General features: G+C 43.0%; 1 protein-coding gene across 1 annotated transcript; it reads left to right on the forward strand.

Moving 5' to 3' along the window:
• The first annotated feature begins 24344 nt into the window (after window positions 1–24344).
• Window positions 24345–25907, forward strand: TMEM158 (transmembrane protein 158). The gene has a single exon (XM_084222547.1). The coding sequence runs from the start codon at window positions 24378–24380 to the stop codon at window positions 25344–25346; it is 969 nt and encodes a 322-aa protein (XP_084078673.1). The 5' UTR covers window positions 24345–24377; the 3' UTR covers window positions 25347–25907.
• Window positions 25908–27770: the final 1863 nt, after the last annotated feature.

Genomic DNA, 27770 nt, shown 5'->3' on the forward strand with positions numbered 1-27770 from the left:
GCCAGCTACCAGGAAAACTGCTCTACAGTCTTCAGTCATCACCGCTTGGTGACTCCATCAAGTGAATTATATATTTATTTGTCTTCACATTTTCAAAGAACTGCAACTCTGCTTGTCTTTTCCAACACATGCTGGCATATCCTGAGCCATTCACGCAGTCAGGATTTCACCCAGATTTGCCACTTACATTGGCATCCGCTATGAGACACCTCCTATTTCTACATGTCAGTATCCAAATTGTCTCATTTGTGGGGGAGCCAAGAGATTGCAAAAGTCTGCAGCAGATAAGGGGTGAACTGATAGCAGTCTATACTGAGTAGCTGAGGAAACATAAATTGTGTGAGCACGGTGTAACGCAATAGATGATATTATTTATAATCTCATCAGGCTTTTCATGCCTTCAGCTGCTTCCTCTGCAGATTGTCATAGATTTATTTCGACATGACAGTCACAGTTTCTATTCAATATTAAGGTGCTTTTTCCTTTTCTTGTTGAAACGCTGAAATTCTAGGAAACTCATCTATCACTTGGGTGTCTAGCCCTTTTGATGGACTGTCTTCAGAAAATCAATCATTAAAGAGAGGTGAGCCGTGATCTTCCTTCTCTCAATATTTTCATCACACTCTCCTCTCCTGCAAGCCCGTAGGAGGATATTGTCACCTTGATTAAGACAGGGCTTTGATGGGGTGATAAATACAGTTGTAGATAAACTCCTCTGAGCAGGGCAGAGCAACGGCTAAGAGGAGCCCTGTGTGTGGTGGTCCAGGCTCTGACACCGCTCCTGCTTACTCACAGGTCTCTGGGGACCAGCCAGAGAGCATGGCCAGTGCCCATGTGTGCGCTTACCTGTGAAAGGAGGGCTTTCTTGTCTTGCCACAGTGCCTGGATAAAGATAAGCTGTATTATTAGACTGGATGAGTGGGTGAGTGGATGAGTTTGCAGTCATATCAAAGAGGTGCATGAAGAGGGAGCAAACCATCCCCTGGCCATGACACCCAGTGGATTGGGTCTGTATTTCACCACACCAAGCTCACAGCTGCATTGCTGCTATTTCAATGTCTTTCTTTAGAGGAAGGGGGGTGGAAAAAGAGAAATTTGCTCTCCATCTACAGCTATTATTAATCTGTCTACTCCAGTGGCGTTAGTGTATCTGAAAAATCATAGTCCTCCCAAAAATGTTACACAGATTTAAATAACAAATATGAGACCCAGGGGTGAGATGAGCCATTCACAAACCCACTGAATCACCTTTATCACTTTTCTTCTTGTTAATAGCTTCACAGGTGGAAATGCAGGAGCTGCTGTCAAGGAGCAGGTGAATGGTCCACCCATTACCATGTCAGTGATTCTTCCATTCCCCAAGACTGTAGAGGAAGATGATAAAAAACCAAGCAGTAAACAAATAGTAGATTTAACTGCTCATAGAACAGAAGACTACTTCTTATCTTTTTGTTAGTAAATTGAGTTCTCTAGAGACACAGAAGATTAAAACCTTACATGAGATGGGACAGAAAAAATATTAAATTGATATTTTATTAATATATAGAAACATCTAATCGTTATTGCAGCTTCACTAAGTTCTTGGTTTCAATAGTTATTGCATCAGGTTAACTGTACTTTCAATAAAACTGAGTTTCTTTTATCAGATTTCAAATTTGTTGCCTTTAAGTTAACATCTTGTTCTTTTATTTTATGACTGTAAAAAAGGGTCATTTTACCTTCTCCATGGCAGACATGAGGAGTGGGGAATGTGAATCTGTCACATCCTTCTTATCCATGCTCTCTCCAAGTTCAGCATTGCTAATTGTTCCCTCTTGTTTACCTGCAAAAGCTATTCCTGTACACTGAGGCAGTCTTTCGAGATACCAGCTTCTCTTTTATCTGTCATGGCGCTTTAACTGTGGTGATCAGAGCTGTGAGGAGCTGAGAGAGGATGTACCACTTGAGTCTCACAATTTAATGCTTTTGGGGCATCCAGTCTGTCTCAGGCATCTCAGCTGTCTTGGGAATGACCAACTTCACCCAAAGAAGATGGCAGAAATTTTGCTTCATTGATGAGCCCATGGCTGGGTTTCCCTAGCAAAGACAAAAAGTAAAAATGAATGCTGCTGTCCTGTCTAAAGACTTCAGCAATCCTAAAGAGAAAAGGGACTGATTGTTCTTTAGCCTTCCATTTTTCTTCTCAACAAACTGTTAGGAAAGAGTAGGAGCTGCTAGAGACATAGCAAGAATAACAAAAATCCTTGCAGTGCAAGATGTGTGGAGGCTCAGAGAGTCGTGGTACCATCTGTGCCTGTCTATTTACAGCCAGAACAACTAACGCCCAACTAATGGTGAAGAGAAGCAGAGCATCATGTCATGGAGACAGCTCTCTAATCTTACATAAAAGCAGCTCTCTGAAAAACCTGAATTGTTCAGATGGAGAGAGGAATGGTCACAATTTACACTTAGGATGATTTATTCATGAAATGGTAGAAACACCTTTTTGTTTCAGCCACATCCTTTAAGCAGTCTTCATCTGAGACTTCCAGGCAAGTTTGGTCAATGCTTTTTCAGCAATACAAAGTTTAGTACACACAAAACATGTCATTACAGATAGATCCATGGTTACAGCAAAAGATCGGTAATGAGGGGAAAAGCAAATAAGCTGTGAAAGCAGGGTGCTTGTTTGGATTTCAGAACAAGTTTTTTATATTTGCAACAGCTGCTGGATGCAAAGAATAGGTATTTACTCAAAGGGAATGAATGAGCTTTTGCTTTCATACTTTTCAATGAAAATATGTTTTGAAAACATACATAAGACTGAAATTTTAAAAAAAGTGATAGAAAGGAAAGCATAGAGTAAAATCCCCTATATTTATGCCAGTGGAGTTGACCTCAGGGATAATTTTAGGCTCTCAATCAGTTTGACTCCAGCAAGGATGTGAGACTGGATGGGAAGCAATTGTTTTTGGGTGAAATGTTTGCAGGCAATTATCTACCAAAGGAACAGAGCTGGGCGCACAGTAAAGGGGCAGGAACATAGAATATTCTGAAGCAGGAGACACAGCCAGGGAATAGAGAATGTGGGGACCTGAGAAAGTCCCAGATGAAGGAAATAAGAGGTAGAAAGGAAGGAAAAAGCATTCAGACTGAGGGAGTTCCTGTACAAAGGATGAAAAGTTCTATGGCTATGGTTAAAAAAAATCTGTAGAATAACAAATTTGGTTTTATTCAAATCTGTTATATGTAAAGAAGTCTAGATAAATCAAGACTTTTTCTTATTTCTAAAATGTGCATGGATTTAAGAACTCAGCTTCCATCATTTAAAGTTTTAGATGTTAATGATAAAAAAAATCCACCTGATTAACATCTGAAGCCTTGAACTCTACCAGAAAGTATGCTAAATTTGATTGCTGTTCTGTCTTCATTACTTTTAGTGGAGCAGGGATTTAGTCTCTTTCTCCCTTTATGTATATTTTATTTATTTACTTTTTTCAGAACAGACGTGTAGACCTCAAAAAACCTCACAAAACCATAATAAGAAATTAATAAAACCCACAACACAAGAAGAACAAACGATCACAATTAAGACTAGGGACACTCATAGTCACACCCCAGTGGATAGAGGGAGTATCAAAAGTTCTGGAAGAAAATATGAGCTTTTAAGTATTATGTTTGCTTAGAGAGACAGGCTCCTGCAAGCAGCTGGTCATTTTCCCTTCTGACTGTCAAATTTCAAGTGATGAAGGAAAAAATAACTCAATTCACTGATAAATTGTGATGCTATAGAAATGTTCCGTGACCATACAAATTTCTGCCTTGAAACATGTCTGGAGACTTCCACCAGCCTCTCAGTACTCTAATATGTGCAGCTCAAACCTTCTAATTAACAAAAGTGCCTCTGAAGATTGTTCCACCAAATAGATGCAAATTACTCCTTTAATTTCTTTCTTCATTAGATTCCTTGTTTCCTTTGATGCTGCAACGCCTTTTTCTCCCCATGACAACACACCGGTGATGGCTGATAACACCTTGAAAGTAATTGCTAACATTTGAAATTTTTGTTTTAGTCTTGTAAGGACTTCTCTTGACTACATCTGGGGATTCTTCCTATTCCTTCTTCAGCTTTCTCCAATCCTCAAAGAATTGACTTCCCTTTTCCCTGGAATTACAGGACTCTATGCTCTTGTTCTCTGATTTTCCTCACCCCTGCTTTCTTTTTTCTTCCCCCCCCAAAGTTTTTTTAACCAAGTATGCAAATATCTCTTAGTCCAAATTATGCTGTTTGTACATGCCTGCACTGAATGAGAAAATGTCTGTTGGGAAAGGAGTGGAAATAGAATTAAATACCCCAACTCCTAGCAAAAATTAAGTTTCTTTATATGTATGATAAGAACTTACATATCTCAATATATAGTTACGGCTATTGCACATTTTCATCAAAATAATAAGATTTTTTAGGTAATTATATATGTCCTATAGTTACTTGGTAGAAACAATATTTTCATCTCACAATATTTTACAGAAGCCAAGCTTCTAATAATAGAAAAATAAAGACACTTGAAATAATTTGGAGTGATGCAAGTTACAAAAATATGTCCTTGGCTATTCATTGTCTGTGTTTTACGTATTTAGGTTCTTGGCAGTAATACCTTTGGAATCCAGCAGATTTTCCTGCTTTCATCATTTCTTGGTTGTTTCTCCTTTTGCAAGCCAAAGATAAGGATTGTAAGCACAGGAAAAAATTTTCACCTTTCATTTGTCAAAGTTAAAAATCGAGCTTATTCCATAAAGCAAGCACAGGATTTACCATTGCAGCACAGCTACCCAGATCCCACATGGGAGTGTGATCAGAGGAACTGAATGTCCTACGTGGGCTACAGCAAAGGGATTTTTCAAATGCAGACATTCAAATTGTGCTATAATTTGTCTATGGAAGAGGTTATGAACACATTCCTTTGTTTAACAGGATATATACCATATATCAAGGATATGCTATAAATTAAGGAACACTGACTTAGGCTTCAGTGTACAGCCAAAAATAAGTATACTATGTACTCTTAGAATGGAGTATGAAAGGAAAAGCAGGACTTAATCTGATGGTACAACAAGTTATTACTGAATCTATCCAACTTAGCATTTTAATCATTCAGTAATCAGTAATACTCTAAGTAAGTAAGTGTTTATGCATACTACAGAGGAGATGAACTTGGGAAGATATGTCTTATTGCAAGAAGCAAGATAAAAAGCAGTATCTGGAGTGAAAAGAAATCATCATTAAATGGTAAGAGAGATCCATTTGATGTTCAGCAAATCCCCTTAAATATTGGCAAATATTTCTGGGTCATGCCAGTTTTCTGGAGTACAGTTATAAACATGTAATAAGGTATGACTGCAAATCTCTTGCCTTTGGAGAATTTTAGGAAGCTGGTTACCCTACAGCATTGAAATCACAAATTAAGGTTTTTCAACTCACAGAGCAGCCAAAGGAAATGGGTATGTTAAAAATAAAAACTCAATCCTCTTTCATTCTTCAGATATCCCGTAAGAACAACATTGGGGTGGGGGGTGACTCATTCAGGGAAGTCTTTGTTTTGGGTTAAAGAAACAGAATAAGCTCCTTAACCTTCTGCAAAGTCGTGGTGGACTGGCTTCAAAGAGCTCTTCTTTAAAGAAAGGGACATTGTTTTTCACTGACTGTGGCAGAAACAGCCCCTTTAGTAGATAACAGAGGTGAGTTCACTCCCTGCAGACTGTGAACCATTCTTCTCCAGAAGGAGAAATGATCAGATCATAAAATGTACCTACCTTAATATGCACATATATACACACAGAAATTCACTTTGCAAACAGCTGTAGCATTCCAGCTGCTTGTCACTCCATTTGTATTGGTTGCCACTGCTTCAGCTCTGCCAGAGGAAGGGACCTTGTGAATGCTCCTTCACCTGCTTCAGAAAAAATTCTGCTGGGGTCATCTTGCTTTTAAGGATGAATATGAACCAACAGCCACAGGCAGATTAAAGAGAGCTGACAAAGCAGAGCAGGGGACAGGCAAACTGGTATTTCCAGGTGCTGGGCAGCTCTGAGTCTCCAGACAGCTGTGAGCAGAACCAAAGCTGTTCTCTGGCAGCACTGCTGGAACCAAGAGAGAACAACTGCCCGGAGCCGCGGGCAGCTTTGGGCACAAGAGGAGGACTGGGAGCTCACTTACAGCTGACAGCATCCTGATACCCAAGAGCAAATGACCCTGTTTGGAAAACATCCCTGAGCCAAACCTGGAGCATTTATAGTGGTCTACTAAACAAGCTGCTGAACTATGAAGACAGCCAGAGAACTTGCATCAACATCACCACTACTGAATAAAAAAGGACAATAATTAGTATGATACTCCACTCAGAAAAAGAATGTAATATAATTTTTGATATGGTTTTTTTGTTGGTTTTTTTTTTTTTTTTTCAAAAATAAGGTCCACCTACAGTGAACAGGCAGGTTTTCATTGATTTCCTCATCCTTACGTATTTTCCCTTCAACTAAAATCAATGTTATTTTAGATTTGATTCCTCTGGTTTCTGTTTACAGTTTGAGAAATCCACTGTTGAGTTACAACAAGTGTTACCATGTAGTTTTCTGATTTACTAAACTATAAATAGAGAGACTTCCTTTCCAGGTCCTGTGCAGTTACTGTAACTGCTCAAGGTTGAATGTTTGGTGTGTAATGGAAACTCTACAGGGTGATATAAATATACAACAGGATAATCTGATATAAATATACCACAGGAGAATCACTATGTAGGAAAATCTAGATAAGTCCATCAAGAAACACACAAATATAGGAATTAGATTACATACATCTAAATAAAGAATTAGATTATCTCTTTGTGTCTGGTTCTGATAGGATATAAACAGGTGTGTCCAGCAGTAGATAGAAATTTGTTTCCTCCTCTGAAGAAAGGGAGTAAAGTTTAGGAAAGGGTCTAAATATGTCAGTGAATGGAAATGAGAGCTTGAATTCATTAGGAGGTTGGACCTCAGTATTAGTTCAGTAAAGACTGTGTTAGGTTTCACAAACTCTTCCCATATTCCAAGACCAAAAATACACTTCATAAAGCCACTTCGTTCTTGAGATTCCTACAGGCATTTTTATGTCTTTGATTCCATCCCCTTATGAGCTTTACTTGAAGTTTCAGCTCCACAAGTGCCCAAGTCTAAATAATGGAAGTGAATTGATCAGAAATGATACCTGCTGTTTATTCTCACTGTTTGCCTTTCATATACTTTAGACTGACACACAATCTGGTTGGTAAAAATGGCACAGGCCTTCCTTAAAAGATTTTCTTCCCTTGAAAGGTTTTGTATAAAAATTCTGCTAGCCCCAACTGATGCTAGACTCCAATTAGTAGGAAGGTTCCCTGCTGTCTGTAAATCTGGAGCTAAAAGTGAGGTGAGTGGAGCTAGACTTTAGATGAGTTTCCTAACAAAAAAGATTTCTATTTAGCTCATCTGTAAGAATAATTTTCAAGGAAACAGATCTGCGACAATCTTCACTTTACAACAGATTATTTCTCTCTCATTCTTTTGCTCCAGAATTATCAGTCCTCATGCAATGTGTTCCCCCTCCTCTGCTGAAGGCTCAGGTATCTCCACAGCTGCACAGCCTTTCCCTACCTTGGTGATCCCCTGTACCACATGTCCGGGTTGGTTTCATTGGAGCTGGGCTCAGCAGCTGCTCTGGCACAGTGGGCTGAGAGAAATGCAGCAGCACTGCTCCATGTGCACAGGGTGCTTGTTGGTGGGGCTTCATGCCCCTAGGAGCCTTGCTAAAACACACATCCCAGCTGCAGTGCTGTGACTCATGTCATCTCATGGACCAGCACATCCCCCATGGGAGACCTCATGTCTGTCTGTCTGTCTGTCTGTGTGTGTGTGCCCCTCATGCAATCCATTACTGCAGTGCCCTTCCCAGTGACTCACTGTACTTGTTTCTCCAGCAGGCACAAAGCTTCAAGCAGGCAGAAAACTAAAGCCACTGAGGTCTCAAATCAGTCAGCTCAAAATATTCTGTCATTTCTGGGAGAAATCTGCAGTCTGTACTAACCCTCAAGCTCAATAATATAACGAAATAAATTAGCTCACGGTGAGCACTATTTTGAAGTGACTAGTTCATTATCTCCTCGCCTAGGGGAGAGGATTGACAAAAGCAAGAAAGATCCAGATATTTTCTGGATTCTTCCTTGAGATAAGTTACAACTTTAATTAAAAATGCTTCCTGGGAAGATGGCTGAAGCGCAGAGCCTCTGTTGGTGCCCAGAAAGGAAAACGTCTGTCTCCTCAGAGGGTAGCTGTGCACATGTAGACTATGTGCTGCTTTCTCTGTCTTGATTTGGAATGGTGAAATGGAGTTATATTTATTTTTTAGTTTTAGAAGAAATTCAGGATTGTGCCTCCCATTCAGGAAAAAAAAAAAGCACTGCTGAAAAACCTAGGAGTACCCAGTGTCTGTCAGCCATGGCAAACGTTCCAGGTGCTGGTCCACAAGCAGCCCCTACATCACCAGGTGGCTGCTGGCTGGAAGACATTCCTCCCCTTCTTTATATGTACATCCAGCTCCACCTACATGACCTTCCCCTCCTCCACAGTGCTATTTGCAGCTGGAGTCAAGGCCTTGTGTCCATGTGCATTCTAAACTGTCCCTTTGAGACGGGCTGGCAAAGAAAACACCAGGCTTGGGGATGAATGAGCTGGTTTTGGAGGCGGCACCTGTCCTGGAAGGAGCACCCAGTGATTTAATTCCAGTGTAACTTCCTCTTCAAGTCATGTGAAATACATGCATTTTGTTAATTTTTGTCTGTTTGGGGATCATTTTCTTCATCTAGAATAGAAATGATATTTCTGGGACATCCAAGCATCTGCCTGGGAATGGCTAATGGGCAGCACCATCAGTGCTGCTTTGATAGAGCCAACAGTATACTTTTATGCAAAAGACCCTGAAGAAATTAAATAAATGTATGTGAGGCAACAGCTGTTTTCTTGCTTGCTTTCTTTCTTGAATGCCAAATGCTGTTCCAATTCCTTAGTTCCTCAAAATGTTTCCAGAGATTTCTGTCCTAAAGCTGCTTTGCTGCTATCATCTGCTTCTTCATAGCTCATCCAAACCATCACAAGTCTTCTCTGCTGGGGCAGGATTGCTGATAACTTTCCAGGGCATTCAAGATAGGATGGTGATTCCTAAATTGATTCCTCCTGCTTATACAAAGTTTGCTCCTTTTAGGAAGTCATGATTATGTTTGTGATAAGCGCTTATTGCATGGGTTCTTCCTTTGCCTGGGAATTAATGTGTTAGAGGCCACAGATGTGCAACACAAACCTGCAAGTCCCTTCACATCATGAGGAGGTAGTTGCATTATCAAGCCCTCCCATCCCTTCAGGCTTACTGGTTCCTCATCCAGCAGAACATTGCAAACTTGATTTTGAAGGAATAACGGCCTAATAAGAGGGTTTAGAAAACAGGAACTAAAATGCTGACCTCGCTTCTCATGAGGTGTCATAGAAGAGTGCAGCACTGGATTATATTCACTTGCTTGGCCTGACAGATAAACCATAGGTATTTAACCTGCTGGATCTGCACAAGCTCAGGAGTTCCATTCATATTCATCTCACTGTACTAATCATGCTAGGAGGGCACAAACTGTGTGACCTAGAGCCCAAATCCAGGAGATGTGGGTGCTGTAGACTGCTCCCCACTGTCACTGATCCTTGTGTGTAGAGGTGAGAGCTCCAGAAAAGACTGCTTTGTGAAAGCTATGCCAGCAAGTGGATGACGAATGACAAATACCTCTGGAGAAGCAACAGTGATATTAGGACTGGGAAATTGCTAACACAAGCATTGGTGTTGTACACTATATCCAAATTATCAACAGATGTGCTGCACTGGGATGATATACAAAAACTGACTTGGTCTTTTTTACAGATACTGGCACAGGCTACTGCTTAATTGGGTCATTATTTGCAGTTTAGTGAGGATGCATTCAGTCACTCAGGTGCCAGTATGTTACCTAGCATTTTAAAGTTTAAATAGTTGCAAAGTCACAGGGTCTTGACAACAAATACCAAAAAGGCCACAAATTATATAAGGGAAGCATGGGGGGAAATCTCAGTTCAGTAAAATGTGAGCTTCCAGGAAAAACATTTCTGTTGTAACTTATTCAGTACAGTATTTCCACTTCATTCTTTGCTTTTTTATACTGCTTAAGACAAAGAAATGGCATGAACTCATCTTTGAGGCATCAGGTTATCCATAGGAAGAATTAAGCTATCAGAATCTTTTCTACCCCATCAGGCATTCCTGTGATATATTGCCCTTCTCTGTAAATCAATAATAAACAAATGCATCATATTCTTTACTCTATTTTCAAAACACAGCCATAATTGATGGTATTTCCTTGAGGGGAAAAAAAGAGTATAAATAAAAAGAAGTAGCCAAAATTCTTGAATTTGGTTCAAGAATTTAAAGAATTCAAATTTACCAATTTGGTAAACTGGTAAAGCTGCAAGTTTTAAAGCCTTTTAGTGTCCTGGATCACTCTTAATAAATCCTATACTGGAGCAATTTAGAACTAGGAAAACTGATACAAAACGTGGCCAAATTTGGGTGTCAGATTCTCAAAGACACTTCATTCAGCCTCCAGAGTTCAAGTCTGATAAGGCTGAAGTGTTGCAGAGCAACACATAAAAGCTCTGTTCATAACAAGCCCTTTGTTTCACACAGTTTTAATTTGTTGTGGGGCACAGACCCAGTGTTTTGATGCTGCAAAATGGTGTGAATAGAGTTTGCAAAAATTCAAGACTCAAAGGTCAAATTCTTTGCTTGGGATATACTCCATTTCATGCCAGACTACCTTTAAAGTGGTAAAGCTATAGCATATCAGAAATAGACCAGTCAGATTAAATCGTAGTCTGAATTGAATTATGGGCAGGAAAGTCAAGGAGCAGAGGGAAAAGAGTTCTTCCTTCATGGGAACATATTCCTCCATTTCTCCATAATTTCTGCCTGCAAAGAAAGTTTGGTCAGACACCTGCTACTTTGCTGAGTATTGCAGGCATTAAAGGCTCCTCTACACCTTCCCATCCCACTTCTCACTTTTGAACAAAGCATCACATCAAAACATGCATTAAAATTGGAATAAATGCCATACAAAAGTCTTCAAATTACACATCTGAGTGACTGTAAAAGCAGTGCCATCATCTTTAGCCTGTTAAATCTGGGTTCCAAAGGTGCACTGAAGAGTACTACCTCTAGCTCTCCCAGACTACGTGAGTGCTTGCTCTTCACCCTCTGCATTGTGGAGGTAAGAGCATGTAAGAGAAATCTGTTTTGGTTTGTCCATACAATGATTTCGTGACCTTTAGGTGGAGCATGCAGAAAATACCAATTTTATTTAATGATTTGTAAAGTGGTTAGTTCCAGAAGAAATGGGACAGGTTAGATCATGCTTCTAGATGACCGGGAAACATTTTGCAGCCTCCACTGGGATAACAGCTCAGCTGCTGGTTGCATAATTCATTTTTATCCTGCCCAGCTGCATACAAAGGTTAAAAAAAGATATAATTAGTCTCCTTTTCTGTTCCCACCTCTGGCCCACACAAACCCTGTCTCTTATTCAAACCTGTCATTGTTGGCAGTATAATCCAGGTCTCCTGAAAAGAGGCAGCAATGAAAAAAATTATGGTAATTTAATTCAGAATGATCTTTCCTTTGTAGTTTTCACATTACTTTTGCAGATACATCTATTAATAACCTGTAGGAATCAGCTTCTATTTACGTAGCACTGCTCTTCCCAAAGGGCCTCTGAGTGCTTTGGTAACCTTAGGGATCATTTCATTCTTTCCTGACAAATGAGGCTCAGTTTCACCTTTATGGCAAACTTCAGGCAGAGGATGAGGAGAGAAGAACACCGAGCCTGCCCCTCCACACTCTGCAGAGCCTCCAGCTCCCCAAGTGGGGTGCAAGTGTCCAGCAGAAGGTCTCCTGCCCCACAAAGGTGTGTATTGTTGCTCCAGTGCCTGAGGCTCGCTTTGTCTTTCCCTGCCTGCTTCCCCTCTGGCTGCACAGAAGGAGCTCCAGCGCCCAAGGAGACTCACACTGCTCCTGTGTGGTGGTGATGTTCCCACTCCACCAGCACTGAGCTCATCCTGGCAATGTCTATGGTGTCAAATGAATTATTTATTCCATTTAATCAAAAAGCACAGGAACCCTCTGGGAATTGTTGGGGAGAGAAATCCCGCATGACTGTTGCTGCTGTTTCTCTGTTTTTTTGGCCTACAGGGGCACCCACAGGCACCCCCAAAACTAGCTGTCCTTGTGCTAGGTGCTGTAGTGACATCCACTGAGTTGTAGCTCAGTTAAAGGACAGTTAAAGGACAAGAGGCAATATGCACATGTCAAAATAAAGGAAATTCCATTTAAGTGGAGATGGCAAAAGACTGGCACAGGTTGCCCAGAGAGGCTGTGGAATCTCCATCCTCAGAGACATGAAAGACCTGACCAGACATGGCCCTGAACAATCTGCTCTAGATGACCCAGATTAGAGCTGAGGGTTGGACAAAGGGGTCCACTGGTCCCTTCTAATTTACCTATTCTGTGCTTAGCTGTTCTTGCTCGTATAGAGCAAAATGCAGGACACATTCCCAGATGTTTGCCATCACAGGTTGAAGATGAAGGAAGAAGTGACAGAATGAAGCATCCCGTTCTGCCCAGTTACCAGACAGGTTGCTCAAAGGATTAGGATTCACTCCAGAATCTTTTCTGACCTCTCCAGGGTCTTTCACTAGACCACACTGGGGACAGAATACAGAGGGCCAGGAACTGCCTCCCATTCAGAGCTCAGCTGTTACAATGAGCTTCAAAACTGCTCAGTGCATTGCTCAGTTTCAGCCTGGCTTTTATAGAAAACTCATGGGGAAATGAAAATAAGCTTTCATATAAAAATAATATTATCTGTAAACAATACAGATTAAAGTGTATGTGTATTTATGGGGTCCTCCTGCCTCAGGTATAGGCATTCAACTCTTGGAATAGTTTCATGGGCTACCTATGTATAAGAACACTGCCAAAGTTATCATCCATATATTTTTCTAGTACCTCTTGTAAGTTCTTTGAAGAGAGCTGAATGGATCCAGGTGCAGTCATACTACAGGTATATAAACATTTATATAAACAGTGATCAACTTCAGTGGTGAGCTCCTGGAGATCTTCATTTAGTGCTGACAGTCCCTGTGGGACACAGGAGTAAATACTTTTTGTGAAACAAATACCTTTTTGAAGGGATTTGACTTCAAAAGCAGTTTCTAGTAGCTGAAAAACATGACCCAAAAAATTACTTCTGAAATCACAGAGAACACCATTATTTCAGCAGGTGCCTGGCCATATTGCAAATGAATTTATGGTCTCAGACCTCTCCACTCTCCTATCTTAATCAGAAATCTATCAAAACCAACAGGAGGATGTTGATGTAAACCTTGTAATCTGGCCTTTGGAATAAATTGTTTAGCATCCTATACATACCTTTTTGTACCCTTGGCACACTGGACACAGTACATTATGAGGACTAGAAGAATCTGACCATCTGTGAGTGACCAGATGTAAAATCTCTACTAAGGATTTTTCTAACAAAGCTGATAAACAGGGCAGTGTTAGGTGTGCAAATGAGCCAAAGGCACGGCCCGTAAAGTTGGTACAAAATCTGTCTTTGTTGAAATCAAACCATTTAATAACAACTTGCAACTTTCTAGTTCAGTTTTTAATGATGTAACCAACCTTCTCACCTTTTTAGTTTCATTGGGATCTTGTAAAAATGCTTAGTTTAATAAAAAGCTTTTGGTGTTATTGCTTGATTGTTGGCTCTTGCATGTATCATCTTCTGTTTTTTGTATTAAATAATTAGATAATGTATAAACATGATATTACAGATGTGGGATATTTGAGACATTAATTTGATGAAAAGTCTGGGCAAAATTAATCAAGACAGTACAGCTGGCACAAAGCAGTTTCTGTTATTGACATGACAGTAGTAAGCCAGCTCCTTAAAATCCATATTTCCATGGCTTGGAAACAAATTTCTTTTGAATTTTAATTTCCTGAGGAATTTAATTTTTCAGTTCTACCTCAGAATGATTTTATAGTCATTTATTTAAGGTCAGAATGGTCTGTGGAAGAGGCCTCAACCTAAACCAGTTCTAATAATAGGAAACAAGAATTTTCACAAAAGAAGCTCTACTGCCTTGAAACTGTTTGGTTTTTGTTTTGTTTTGTTTTTTTGCCTTAAAGATGCCTTTTTCAAACATATCTCAAGCTCCTCTTTTCAAGAGTGACACAAAAAAAACCCAGTTCTTGTGTCAATTTTCTTCCAAGGACTGCCAAAAGACCACCTGTGTCAGTTTTGCCTCAGATTCGTGTTATATGGACAATTTTGCTTAAATTATACCATTTTCTTTTACCACTGGAGAAATCCTTATACCATATCATGTCAATATTTGATGCTTAAAGACACTATGTTGAATAAGGAAGCAACGCTACAAAATTAACCGTATAATTTTCACTTATCAGTAGAGCCTCAGTGAATCCTGTTCATTAAACTCGTCTGTGTTCCTTACGTGTGTGTTCAAAGGTATAAAATTATGGGACAAAAATAGCATCAGCATTTGTGAAGTCTCTAGAGAAAACCAGCTACTGGTGTACATGACAACAGGGAGAACAGCTGGAGAGCCTAATACCCACTTCCTCCGACCACATAAATCCCAAAAATTCTGCCAAACTAAGACTAATGCTGCATACTTCTTCCTAATTTTGTTCCTATAACATGATTTTCTCTGTAAGGCACTTTTTTTTTTTTTTTGTTAAAACACGGCACTGAGCTCTGTGTTTCCCCTTATGCAATTACCAGTTTAACAAGCAACTACCTTTACTTAACATTCCTGCAGCTTCCTTCTTATCACCACCAACATAGCAAATCTGTCTTCCAATTTGTAGGCTAGAAGCAGGGAGAAGAGAGATAAAAATGCCCCTAAACTGAGACTGTGCCACTCATCTCCCAGGACCAGCCACCCAGTAGTCACATTTAAGCAGAGCTGCTGGCAGGAGGTGAAACTGAACTAAAACAGGGGAGAAATGTCTGAACTGGAGTCATGGTTAGGCTGTCTCAGAACTGGTAGGTACAAGACATAGAAGAGAAGGACTGGGAGTGTTGGTTCAGGTACTGCAGGCACAAAACCTGTGCTGCCTGGGGAAACTTCTGCAGCCTTTAACCATGTGAGTCAGGGTCCAGCCTTCTGGATTTGACATCAGTGTATCAGAAAACAAAATCCCTACAGGGATGATAATGCAGCAAAGTTGAAAACAGAGAAAGTCCAAGAATTACAATGGGGTTTTTTAAAAAGTTATATTGTTACATTGTACATATTATGTACTGCTCTGCACATAAAGGCTCTGACATCCATTCAGAGATACCTCAGAAGTCATGATCAGTGGATTAACATCTATCACTTTGTAGCACAGAGAAGCCATCTGTTTTACTGTAGGCAGGAATATGTGTATTGGCAGACATCAGTGTCAAGAGATATGCATCAAAATCCAACGCAAAAACATGAACACAAGTTAACAGAAAGGAAACGGAGGAACTTCTAAACCAGGATAGTCAGGTAATCCTGAATCAAATTTCTGAGCAAACTGTTTCCCTGTGGAATAGAATACTTTCTCTTCTGGCATTGCACTTGTACATATGCAGTAAAGCTGGGAAAACAGATTTTGATCTAACCCGCTGCTTGCAGATGCTATTGATCTGGCATGAAGAAGCAAATGTAGCCAATGAGTATCTCATGTAAGGGATGAAAGCTAATTCAATATTTAAATATGCAGACAACACAATGGAAATAATATTCTCATAAGGCATTAGGCTAATTAAAGTATTATAAACTCTCTCTGAGATTATCCACTTTATTCTAGTGGTCCAGTGGTGTCAGCATCCCTGACCATCATGGCACATGGAAATCCCATGGAGACTAATTAAATTTTCCTGTCTTGCAATAAGAATACAGAGGATTATTTTTAAATCCTATTTTTATGTCTATGATTTTATCCGACTACAATGGATGTAACCAAAAGCACAAATATGCATATGCCACCTTCTCATAATTGCGAGCCTGGGATTTGTCTAACAGAGCCTGGAAACCAGGGGGCCATAGCAGTTCCACCAGCACAGTTTGTTGACTGCAGCAGGATTAGGGCACAGTGTATGGGTACAGGTGAGAAGAGAAACAAAGCCTTCATTCATAGCTAGAGCTCGAGAAGAGGAGCCTGAATACAGCTACGACAGATTGCCACTTACCAGCCTTCATGAGAAGATAAAAACCCAATTGTCAGCTCTAGTGCTTTACAGCACAGTAGAAAGAGCCAAGGGCAATTGAAATTATGTGGGTGATGGACTTGTGTATATTAGAAACAGTAGCATTTGACATGATGGTTTAAGCAAGAAATCCCACCAATTAATTTAAGATAAAAATCTTAGGGCTGAGATGTATCCCTCTTTAATTTACAGAATCAAGCCAAGAGATCATAAATATTCAGGCACACCTTCTAAACCTGGTCAGTTCAGCAAAGAACCAGGCACAAAATATCAGAAGCTATATTTCCTACTTGTCTTGTGATTATTAGTTCGTGGAAAGCGCAGGTAATGCTGAGTGAATACGAAACTCTTAGAGTACAAGCAGTTTGTACTGCATGTATTTTCTAAGCATCTCCTTCTGCTTCAGAACATTGGGAACATTTGCATGAAAATAGAAAATCTTTTTCTCCGAAGAGCTGGTGTTCCTCTGCTGCTTGTTCAACGCATCAGGCTTACAGGAATTTGTTCTTACTTGCTTACCCCTGCACTAGAGGTGAGTCTCTAATACCATACAGAACAGCATTTGTGAGTGCAGGGTCCTGCTGAAAGCAATCAGCCACCTTGTTCATATGCTGGCTTTGTTGGACTAGGACAGGAGTTCTTTAAAAGTTAGGAATTAAAGCTCTGACTCCCTTGACTTCCATGAAGCTACTTCAGCTTAGCAAAGGTGTAAGTCTTGAGGTGTGAATGACTAATTACGGCTCATATTGATTGTGGCCGTTGCTGGGAAAATAAATTGCATGAGAAAGCAAATTCCCTGGAAAATCAGAATATTCTGTTTCTTTTGAAATCTGGTTCTTATCTAACTCAGAAACAGCTGACAGTTTTTTGAATATGACGTTAGAAACTGTCTGCTGTTTTGCAAATAATAGTGGTGCTGGACTGATGAGTGGAATGGGCAATATTAGCACCTTCTCTTTGGCAGCTGAGGACTGCTGCCCAGCTGAAGGAATGGGTGGGCATCAGGCCAGCTGTAAACGCTTGGATGACTCAGCCCCACTCTCTGGCCCTGGCACTTCCACAAAGAGTTAATGCTGTTCTGCTGACTCACTGAGGCAGATGAATCTCTTTTCCTGTTTGATGTACAGCAAAAGTGTCTGGCTGGAGAAGTGACAGCCAGCAAGGCACATAACAGGGGCACACATATAACTACTCTGCTGACCACCAAGTGGTACCTGTGTGCTGCTTCAGAATTCCAGTCTGTTTCTGCATGCCAACAGTTTACAGCAGCTCTGAGAGCCCCAGTCTGATACACGGTCTGGAGGCAGAGAGGAGTTTAGCTTTTACTGCTAATTTTACTGATGATGATGATACTACTGTACTTCAAATGTCACTGATTTGTTTCATGCAGCATCTCCAAAGTATCACAATTCATCTCAGCTTGCTCTGCTGAAAGTCCTAGCCAAGGCTTGTACATCTCCCCTTTTGTAATCTCATCTCTGGCTACACCATCTGGAGCTGTTCATTCATATGGGCACATCACTCTTTTTCCACAGTTCTCTTGTCATTTCTCCTCTTTCCCTGCTCCAAATGCTAAGTCCTTGTTCTCACTTTCAAAGCCTTTCACAATTTAATCATGCCTCATACCAGTTCTGGTATTTGTTATCCCTCCACCCACCCTCACTTTGTTGATTGCAGCCTCCACTTTTCCTTCTTTGTTCCACACTTTCTTTTATGGCTGGGGACAAAAACCTGCAGTGAAACCAGATAAGTCCATGCTGTAGACTCCCTTACAATGTCTCTGTCCTGTACCACAGAGCACTGAAGAACCAGCTAGTAACAGAAAGACAGAGGATGGTCAGGGCTGCAGGTTGGCTAAGGAGCTGCACACAGGATCTCCTGAACCCAGATTCTCTTATTCTCACTTATTTTTGGGAAAGGTTCCTTGGGATATAGACTGCCACTGACAATGTCATGCATTTGTGTGTCTCCTGTAGGACAAAAGATTCAAATGGCCTGTGAACTAGCTTGTCTTCCTTTCCTCTGGAGCAGGATTGCTTTACAGTCCAAGAGCCTTCAGAGGGAAGCAAGGTTCTGTATTTCACAGCTGCACTTCAAAGCCATTGAGGTACTGAGGTGACACTGGATGTAAGCACCAAACCCACATGTGCTTCGTGCAGACTAATACCAGCCTTTTTCACCTGTCTCCTTTTCTCCACAGAGATAAATAACAGTAAAGACAAGCCCTAGAGCCATATTCAGAACAGGCTGGGAAATAAAGTATTTGTAGAATTAAATGCTTCCCAGGGAGCTATTTTTCATTGTATTATTGTAGTAAATGTTTAGATTTTCCAAAGGCAAACTCATAAAATAGTCATTAAGCAATGCTATTTTATGTACAAATATTTTGCAGAACAATTTAATATGTAATCACACCAAATGTTTTTCCATTCCTGCTACCTCCACAGCACTGGCATTAAACAGCTAGAGCTTTACTGGATCTCTTTTCCTTCAAGAATGGCTATCACACCTCAGGGCTTGCTCAGAATCCTAGGGATCATTTAGACATTCAAAACATCTGTGCTTTAAGAACACATGAAGTCTGACACCTGGTCAAATCCAGCCTACAATGGCCTTTAGCAACAGGTAGTAAGTAAGCCTGAGTCCTGCAATATGTAAACTCTGGGTCTTAAAAAGACCCAGATTGCTGCTCTCTCTGCCTGCACCATTTCATTTGGATTCTTTTTTTTTTTTTCAACATATCAGATCCTAAATTTGCCAGTTTCAGCCAAGCTCTGACATTAGATAGGTTGGCTGGTGAGATAAATATGAGGCAAATAGGTTAAAAATATAGTCTGGCTCCTGGCCAATAAGCCAATAAAATATAAAATAAGAAAGCGTGGTAGTTATAAGAAAAAATAAATATAGTCCAGGGCTCAATCTTGCCTTAGCTTTAGAAATTCTGTTGGGAGGAAGTCTCACATGAGTGAGGGTTTTGATCAACCTGCAAATGGGAGCCTTGCCAAGAACATGAATCCAGACTTCTGGAACACAGCTTCATGTTTAATCTGATCTTAAAAACTTCATTGTATAAATGGAATACATGAAAGCACTGCATTTAACACTCTTTGTAGGCAAACTAGACCTATCCAACCTGTATGGGGGGGGATTATATTTTGTGATTACGTCAAGATCACATTCAGCTGTGGTGGTGCAAAGTTTGTTTACTCTCTTATACCCATTCCCACAGAATCTTTTTTTCCTGTATTTTTTTCCCTTTGATGTTTGTCTAAAAGCCTCAACCTATATAAAGCATGTTGCAAAAAAAGTTCTGAAAGTCTATTAATACATTCCTGTTAGCGTTCTCTGCATATATTTCACACTGATCTTTGGAATTGAAACAGTGTTTTTAGTCTGTGCTCATACAACACACAGTCTAGTGGGATACCAGAGATGAGTTTGTAAGCAGTCCTCAAAGCTCCCAGAGCACCCATCCAGCAGGCCCTCTACCTTACTGATACCACCTGATACTCTGAAAAACGTTTTCCTGATTTCTAGCAATCATATTTACAGAGGAATTCCTTTGTAGCAATTGCCATGGGTAACTCCTCTTCATGGGTAACTCAGGAGCCCTGACTGGTGGTGGCCTTCCCTCGGTCCACTCTCCCAGCATCTGTGTGGGGCTCGCAGGCCATGGGAGCCCCACCAGAGCCCATCTGACATCCAGCAAGCAGCCCTGGCTCAAACTGCTTCAAACCCCTGCTCAAACCCCTTCCCTTGCCTCACTCCCTCAGCTACGCAGGTACAGCTTTTTGCAGGAGTGTGGGGTGATCTGCATAATGGGTTAAAGATCGTGGTTAAGGCTGGGCTGAAAATGTTTACAGTTTTTTAATTAAATAGGGCATGATTATCAAAGTTATTTTAAAATTGCAGTCATCTGCCCTAGCTCTTGCACGTGGGTCATTTTATGGCTTCAGGGACATCTGTTTGTTTAACTGAGAGGGTGGTGCAGAGGCAGAATCTGCTACTGACAGAAACGCCTGCGAAACGATGAGTTTAGCGTCTTTACTGAGAGAGGTGTGTTGACTTCTCTGGAGAGATTATGCCCTTGTTGTTGGCCTGCTTGCCCATTGGCTGTTCCCTTTGTCTGGGCTTCTGCTATTCAGGTAGAGAGTGGTACAAACCCCTGGTTTGTGGTGTGCAGCACATGATCTCTGTTCTCTGCAGATAAATCATTCTGACATGATGTAGCAGTAGCAAGCTGCTTAGCCCGAACAGCTTCTGTTATCTATTTCAGAAGCTTCAGTGGCCTTTAAGTATTTCATCACAAATAATTTCTGGCAAATCCACAAGAATACCAAGCAAAAAAGAGGAGAGTGAAAGTCCTGATTACTGTACTTACAATCAAAGAAACACCTTGATGGGCAGTATGAAACATCCCTTAGCTCCTTCCTCAACCAGCAAACCACTGATTATAGATGGATCTTCAAAGGATACATTCTGCAGACATTACATGATCATTTCCTTGCATTATTCTGAGACTCTCCCTCCACATCAGCTGTGAAACCATTAGCCAACCAAGCCTTCTAAATTGTACCACAGAAACATTTTTCCTCAGCTAGGAACAAGTAGATCTGTCAGAAGAATTCCCAGGATGATCTGATCCTACTCCTTTCACAGAATTGAAACTCCATTTTTTCTGAGAGGACTCAAGAGCCAACTTCTTTCTCCTGGCCCAGCCTCCCTCTCCAGCTGTTGACTGTGAAATTCTCCTTATTTACCTGGCACTTTTACAGGGATTGGTAATGCATCACCGTACTTGCTCCCAACATCTTTCCCCCTGGAAATTGACAGCAGGAGTCTTTCCACAGAAAAAATATCTCTGTGATGTTACAGCTGCATATCCAACCCTGTACTCCACTACTTTTCCTGTCTTCTCTCCCACATGCAACTCCTTTCAGAAATGACAACCTCAAAAGCATATCCTCTGTCAAGAGAAGTTACACAGTTACTCCCTTTCCTCAGTGCAGAACAAGATGAGTTGGCTCAATTGAGAAACGCTGCCTGAGCATCACAAGCTCTTGACTTGAATGTAACTACAGATTTCTTTCTGGAATCAGCACCTGCTTAGGATCAATCTTCACAAGCTGCAATGAGATTTGAGGCTCTGAAACAGCACCCTCATGAGAAGCAAATTTAAGGGTACTGGGACAGAAATACTTATTCTTGATTTCATCTTACTTGGAGTATTTCCCAAACAACGCTTTATTAAAAATGCTTAGTTTAAATGTCACTAAAACAATTCCAAAGATTCTGATCATCCTTTACTATTAGTCTTCACCCTGCAAACAGCTCTGCAGTCTGTCTCGTGAAACTCCTACTGTCTTGTTGCCTCATTATTCCCTTCTAAAATTTTATCATTATAGCCCACTTCACACCTCCTCTACCATACTGTCAAATGCTACTGTGACCTATGGTACATATTATAGTTCTAGTTATATCTATAGAATCAAACCTGCAAAACCTACACTCTGATCTGCCTGTGACATCTAGGTCACCTTTGTCTGGCCCCCAATATCTTTATGCTTCAGCCTCCCCAGCCATAAAACTACTTTGTTCGTTGAGATTTATGCTGAAAACAATAGAATAGAGCTATACAATAATTCTGCTTACAAAGTTTTCAAATGTGCTGTTATCTCTTTGAATGACTGAATCCATGCAGAGATTAATTATATTTGGTAGACCTAGAAATAAAGTATCTGTAAAGGGCCCTGCTGGACAGTGCCTTTCAATCAATGATCTAACACTCTTTCTGCTTCTTCCACGCACTTGGTCAATTATTCCTTGATGAAGAGGAATAGGTATGAGGCACCCATGCATCTCCAACCTAAAATATATTGCTGTCTTTTAGCTCTTTGCTATGGAGGTCTAAATGATGCTGAATGCATTTGAATTTCCTGTGGCAGGTTATCCTTCCTTGCAGAAAAAGAAAGTTAGCTCAAGTCTTCCCCCCTAGAATTTCTTCGCAAATACCCCTGACTGCATTCAATTGGATGCTGGGAGTGGAAACCAAAAGAACTGAAGCTCTGCCTGAGAACATTTGCCACCCACATACTGCAACAGTGTTCAGGAGCTAAATCTTATTTATGAGGCTTAGTTTCATTTCCAGTCCTTTGTGCCAAAAATCCCAATGCAATGTAATTTGTGCACACAGTGGCCACACAGTTTTGGCATTACTTGCTACACAGTGGCCCTCCCAGTCTGGTCTGGCCCCACCACAGACCCACAAATACTACTACCATAGCCCCAGAAATGTGTGGGAGTGCGTATATGACAAACAACATCAAGAGAAGTATGTAGAGACACATTCAACAGACAATAAAAAATATCAGAGAACTCTAAAATGAGAGACACCAAGAAAGGTATTAACTGTATTGCAACATTTGAGCATGAGCCCAGAACTGGAAGCAGACAGCTTGCTTTAAACGTTTCATCAGGCATTTCTCTGTAGTAAGCCAAACTATAGGTAGCCAGTACCCTTTAGACAAATTTGGGACTAAACACAAACACATTTTGCTGCTCAGATATCTTTTGAAACAATTATGGATTTTGTCATGATATATTTAGGCACAGGTTTTAAAAGAAAACCGACTCACTACCTTCATTCATGTTGAATAATATAAAATTTAAAGTTCACTCTTTACCCTCATTCACCTGGAGGACTTGAGGCTGATATTACAGGAACTCATTTTCCGAGTGAGAATGTGTGACGTGGGGGTGGGAACACGTCTGACATGGGACCAATGCCAATCTCAAAGAAGAGCCTTATGGACTTTGATTCTATCCTTTGGGAAAGACTAGTGTACCCCTTTTGCATCTCTATTTGTCAAAAGAGGGCTGCAAACACAAAGAAGACAGTCTCAGTTGTGGATGCCTGCCTGCAGACTAAGAAACGTTCATCATTTGTGTCATTAGCTCTGGCCCTCCCCGAGGCTCCGAGCGCAATATAGCAAGCCTCAAACCGTGTCAAGAGTAAAACTGTAACTAGCAAAGGGTCACGAAACAAGCCTATCTGGTCTGTTTATAAATACCATGCCTGTAAAGCAGCGATTCAAAAACGCTGCCAAATCTCACGCCTACCACGCTTAGGAGCTTTGTGCTGCTTGTAAGCAGATCCCTCGTTTAAATCTTTGCTACAAGGACCGACAGCACCCGTCGGATGGGTGGGATGCCTGCGGTCCAAGGCCAGGCACATCCTGGGGCCGAATCCGGACTTGGAGGGCACCGCTGTGGAGAACGCAGCCACCGAGTTTAGACTCCCTTTCTCCGCGTCTCCCCAGTCCCGTTCCGTTCCCTTTCCATAAAGTCGCAGTGAAAGCGCGTGCGGTCGGTTCCTGGATGCTATTCCCGGATCCGCGCCCCCCGGCCCGGCCCGAGGCTGCGGCGGGAGGGCGCTGCCCGCTGCCAGCCGCTTTGCCTCCCCTTGCCCACCGAGGAGGGGGAGCGGCGGTCACCACGGCAGCCCCCGCGGGTGAGACGGCGGCGCCGGAGCTGGGAGGCTCCGGCTCTCCCCTCGGACATGGTTGCGGGGGCCCGGGGCGGGAGAGGGGGACCCTGTGGAGGACGGTTCCCGCCCGAGGGGACAGCGGCGGCCGCTCCGGTCCGCGCCCCGGGGCAGGGAGCGCGGCTGCCCCGGGCCAGCTCCGCTGGCGCGGCAGAGGGGCCGGGCGGGCGCTCGGCTCCTCCCGCCGGGCGCTGCCGGGCCGGGCCGGGCCGGGGGCGGAGAAGGCGGGGAAGGGGGGAGCCGCTGCCGTCACCGAGGCTCCCGGCTCGCTCGGCTCGTCGCCGCGGCAGCCCCAGCCCCGCTCCCACCCCCTCGCCTGCCTCCACCCTCCTTCCCTTTCTCTCGCTCGCTCGGCGAGAGCACTGTGCCTCCTTTCCCGGATGGCAGCCGGCAGCGCCATGCAGCCTCCCGTTCCTCCTCCTCCTCTCCCTCCTCTCCGGCTGTAAGTTAATGCCATGCTGCCGCTGCTCTTCCCGGCACTGCTGGCCGCCTGCCTGCCGCCCTGCCAGGGCTGGAGCCCCTCGGCGGCTGCCAGCGGGCAAGAGGAGCAGGAGCAGGAGCTCTTCTTGCCCCCTGCCAACTCCTCCTCCCGCTCCTTGGCCAGCCTCGAGATGGACCTCGACGGGGCAGCGAGCAAGGAGGAAGGCAGCACCGACAGCCCGGGCACGCCGGCTGCCCCTAGCCAAGAGCCTTTCCCTTCCGCTCCCACCACGTCCGGGCAGGAGCAGCCGGGGCAGGAGCAGCCGGGGCAGGAGCATCAGCAGCGTCCCCAGCCGCAGCCCGCCGAGGACCCGCACTGCAACATCAGCGTGCAGCGGCAGATGCTGAGCTCGCTGCTGGTGCGCTGGAGCCGCCCGCTGGGCATCCAGTGCGACCTCCTGCTCTTCTCCACCAACAGCCACGGGCGAGCCTTCTTCTCCGCCGCCTTCCACCGCGTGGGGCCGCCGCTGCTCATCGAGCACCTGGGGCTGGCGGCCGGCGGCGCCCAGCAGGACTTGCGCCTCTGCGTGGGCTGCAGCTGGGTGCGGAGCAGGCGGGTCGGGCGGCTGCGGGGCGCCGCGCCCCAGCCCCAGCCCCAGCCCCCCGCTGCTGCCGCCGCCGCCGCAGCCTCCTCTTCCTCCTCCTCCTCGCTTTCCTACCCGCCGGCTGCCGAGCCCGGCCAGTACTGGCTGCAAGGGGAGCCGCTGAATTTCTGCTGCCTGGATTTCAGCCTGGAGGAGCTGAAGGGCGAGCCGGGCTGGCGGATGAACCGCAAGCCCATCGAGTCCACCTTGGTGGCGTGTTTCATGACTCTGGTCATCATCGTGTGGAGCGTGGCCGCCCTCATCTGGCCCGTGCCCATCATCGCCGGATTCCTGCCCAACGGCATGGAGCAGCGCCGCGGCACCGCCGCCGGCACCGCCACCGCCGCCGCCGCCAAGTAGCCTCTCCCGGTGACCCCCCTTCTCTTCGTCGTGTGCTGTGGAGGGACGCGGGACGGACTCTGTCGCGTTTCTCTTGTTTGCAGCGTGCCACAGGTGCGCGGCGGGACGTGGGGCCGCCTCAGCGCCCGGCCCGGCCCCGAGGGGACCGAATCATATGTGCGCGTTTTATATCTTTAATACCCGTTTTAAATGAACCTTTTAGTAAAAAAAACCAAAAAAAAACCCCAAAAAAACCAAACCCAACCAAACAACAACAACAAAAAAAAACCCCCAACAAACAACTCCCCTCCCCCAGAAAAAAAAAAAAAAAAAAAGGCAAGTAAAAGCCCCCCTAAAAATTCAATGGAGGAAATCAAAGACCCTCCTATTCGGCTGCATTTGTTGTCAGAGTAGCGTTTTTGTATGGTTTGAACGGGTTTTTTCTTTATGGACAGAAAGGGATATCTCTCTTTGACAGAATGGAGAACCGATGTGGTATATATATTGTTACTGCTGAAGCTGAACTTTAATGAACCTTTCACACTTAATTTCCTGGCTGAGATAGTGTGTATTTATTATTGTAGCTCCGCGTTATTTGGCTTTTAATACAGAGGTTTTCTTTCTGGAGCCACTGTAGCCTTTTGTTGGTCTGTTTCCTCCAGGGTGGAACAGAGGGTTTGGCTGGCCTTCCTGTCTGCGAACCTGCCATGAAGCTCCTTTCCCTGTGAAATGGTGTTACCAGGGCTGCTGCTGGCTAAAGGAGAATCCCAAACGCTTTCTGACTGGTGTTTGCCCTATCTGTGCAGCAGATGTGGGTCTGAATGCCTACACCAGGGCTGGGTGGAGAGGGGTGGGGGGCACAGCTGTGCCAGACATCCTCCAAAGCAATTTCATCTGCACATCTGCACAGACTACGGCTTTCTCCTCAGTGTGAGGTTGGGTGGCTTCGGTCCTGGGAAGATGAGGCCCTCTCATCTGAGTCGTGCTAAACAGCGTGGGGCAGTCTCTTGACTTGCTCAATGTTCATTCCTCAAAACCAGCTTAGATGCAGTGTATTTGTTGGAGACACAGTAATACTGTACCTCTTTTTCATCTACCAGTCTGCAGGGCTGCTCACAGCAAGTCTGTGGGGTGAGAAGGCAGGAGCTGCCAGTCCAGAACTAGATTCCAGCTGCAGCTGTGCAAGGATGCAAAGAAGAAAGATTTCTTCTCTCTTGTTTGAGCAGAGAGTTGTGTAGCCTGAAATATCAGTTGTTGTATACTTCCAGCTGTTTAGCCTTATAGAAAGTTGTTTCATTTGCCTTAGACATGATTAGTCCAGCTGAAGTTTCTAAAACCAAAATAAGAGCTAAGTGACAAATATTTGCAATAGGAATTCTCATTTTTTTGTCAACATCGATGTGTTTAATTTGCTAGGAACGCATGAATTTGCTTGGGGCTAATTTGGTGTGTTTGTTATGTATGGTGGAAATGACTGGATGGAAAGCCTGGAGGGATTAAATTTTTAGGATTCCCGCATTTTTTAACTGATAACAAAATAAAATGAATGCATGCTGTATGTGTATGCTCTCTGGACAAAAAGACAGAGAGAAAAAGATTGACAAGCAGCAGAAATAAATCAAGATTTAAAAATGCTCCATGTTAGTAGGCTGCCTCTACACCCACTGTTCCTCCTGTTAATCCTCTTGTTGGGGTTGTCACCTGAGTGAACATTGCAGTGGCATTGTTTTCAGAAAGCAGAGGATGTGGTCACTGTGAGAAGTGCTCTCATGACCTGTTGATCCAAAGGGCACCTGCCCCTGTACACCGAGTTTAGAGAGCCCCTATTTTTTTTTTCCCTTGATGTGTAAAACAGTGTCATTTCCACCTCGTGGAAACTCTTGTCAGACATTTGGCATGCTAGAGAGCAATTCTTTGCCTATTATCTCCTGTGTGACAGAGACACCTCTTCATACTGAAAGGCAGGGCCAGCAGGAAACCGTGAGGGTACTGCTCACACCCTCTCAAAAGAGAAATGCATATGGAATAGACCTCAGAAAAGTTGCCATGCTAGGGAATAGTTTCATCTTTTGAATGAGATGCATTTAGGCAGAGAGTTAAAAATTTTTACTGGAAATTTTTCTGGCTTTATTAATTCATGATGTGTAGTCCTCACTGTGGTGCAGGCAGCCTGTGCTTAAACTCAAGGGTGGAATCTCTTTATTGCTTATCCTTGTTTCCTTTTTGCTTATCCTTTGGTGATGTGATACTGTTTTTTTCCTGAATAGCATCAACATAAACAAGGGAATGGTGTTACTGTCTGAAACAGACAACTTCAGTTATTAAAGGCGTATTATTTTTCAGTTCTTGCAGACATGTAGCAGGTAGAACACCCAAACTGGTATAAAATGGCTTGTTTTTCTAACTTCTATCAATATCAGCTTAAATACAAACTTTGTGCCACAC

This window comes from Fringilla coelebs (genome assembly GCF_963513975.1).
Source record: "Fringilla coelebs genome assembly, chromosome: 1".
Taxonomy (NCBI): Eukaryota; Metazoa; Chordata; class Aves; order Passeriformes; family Fringillidae; genus Fringilla; species Fringilla coelebs.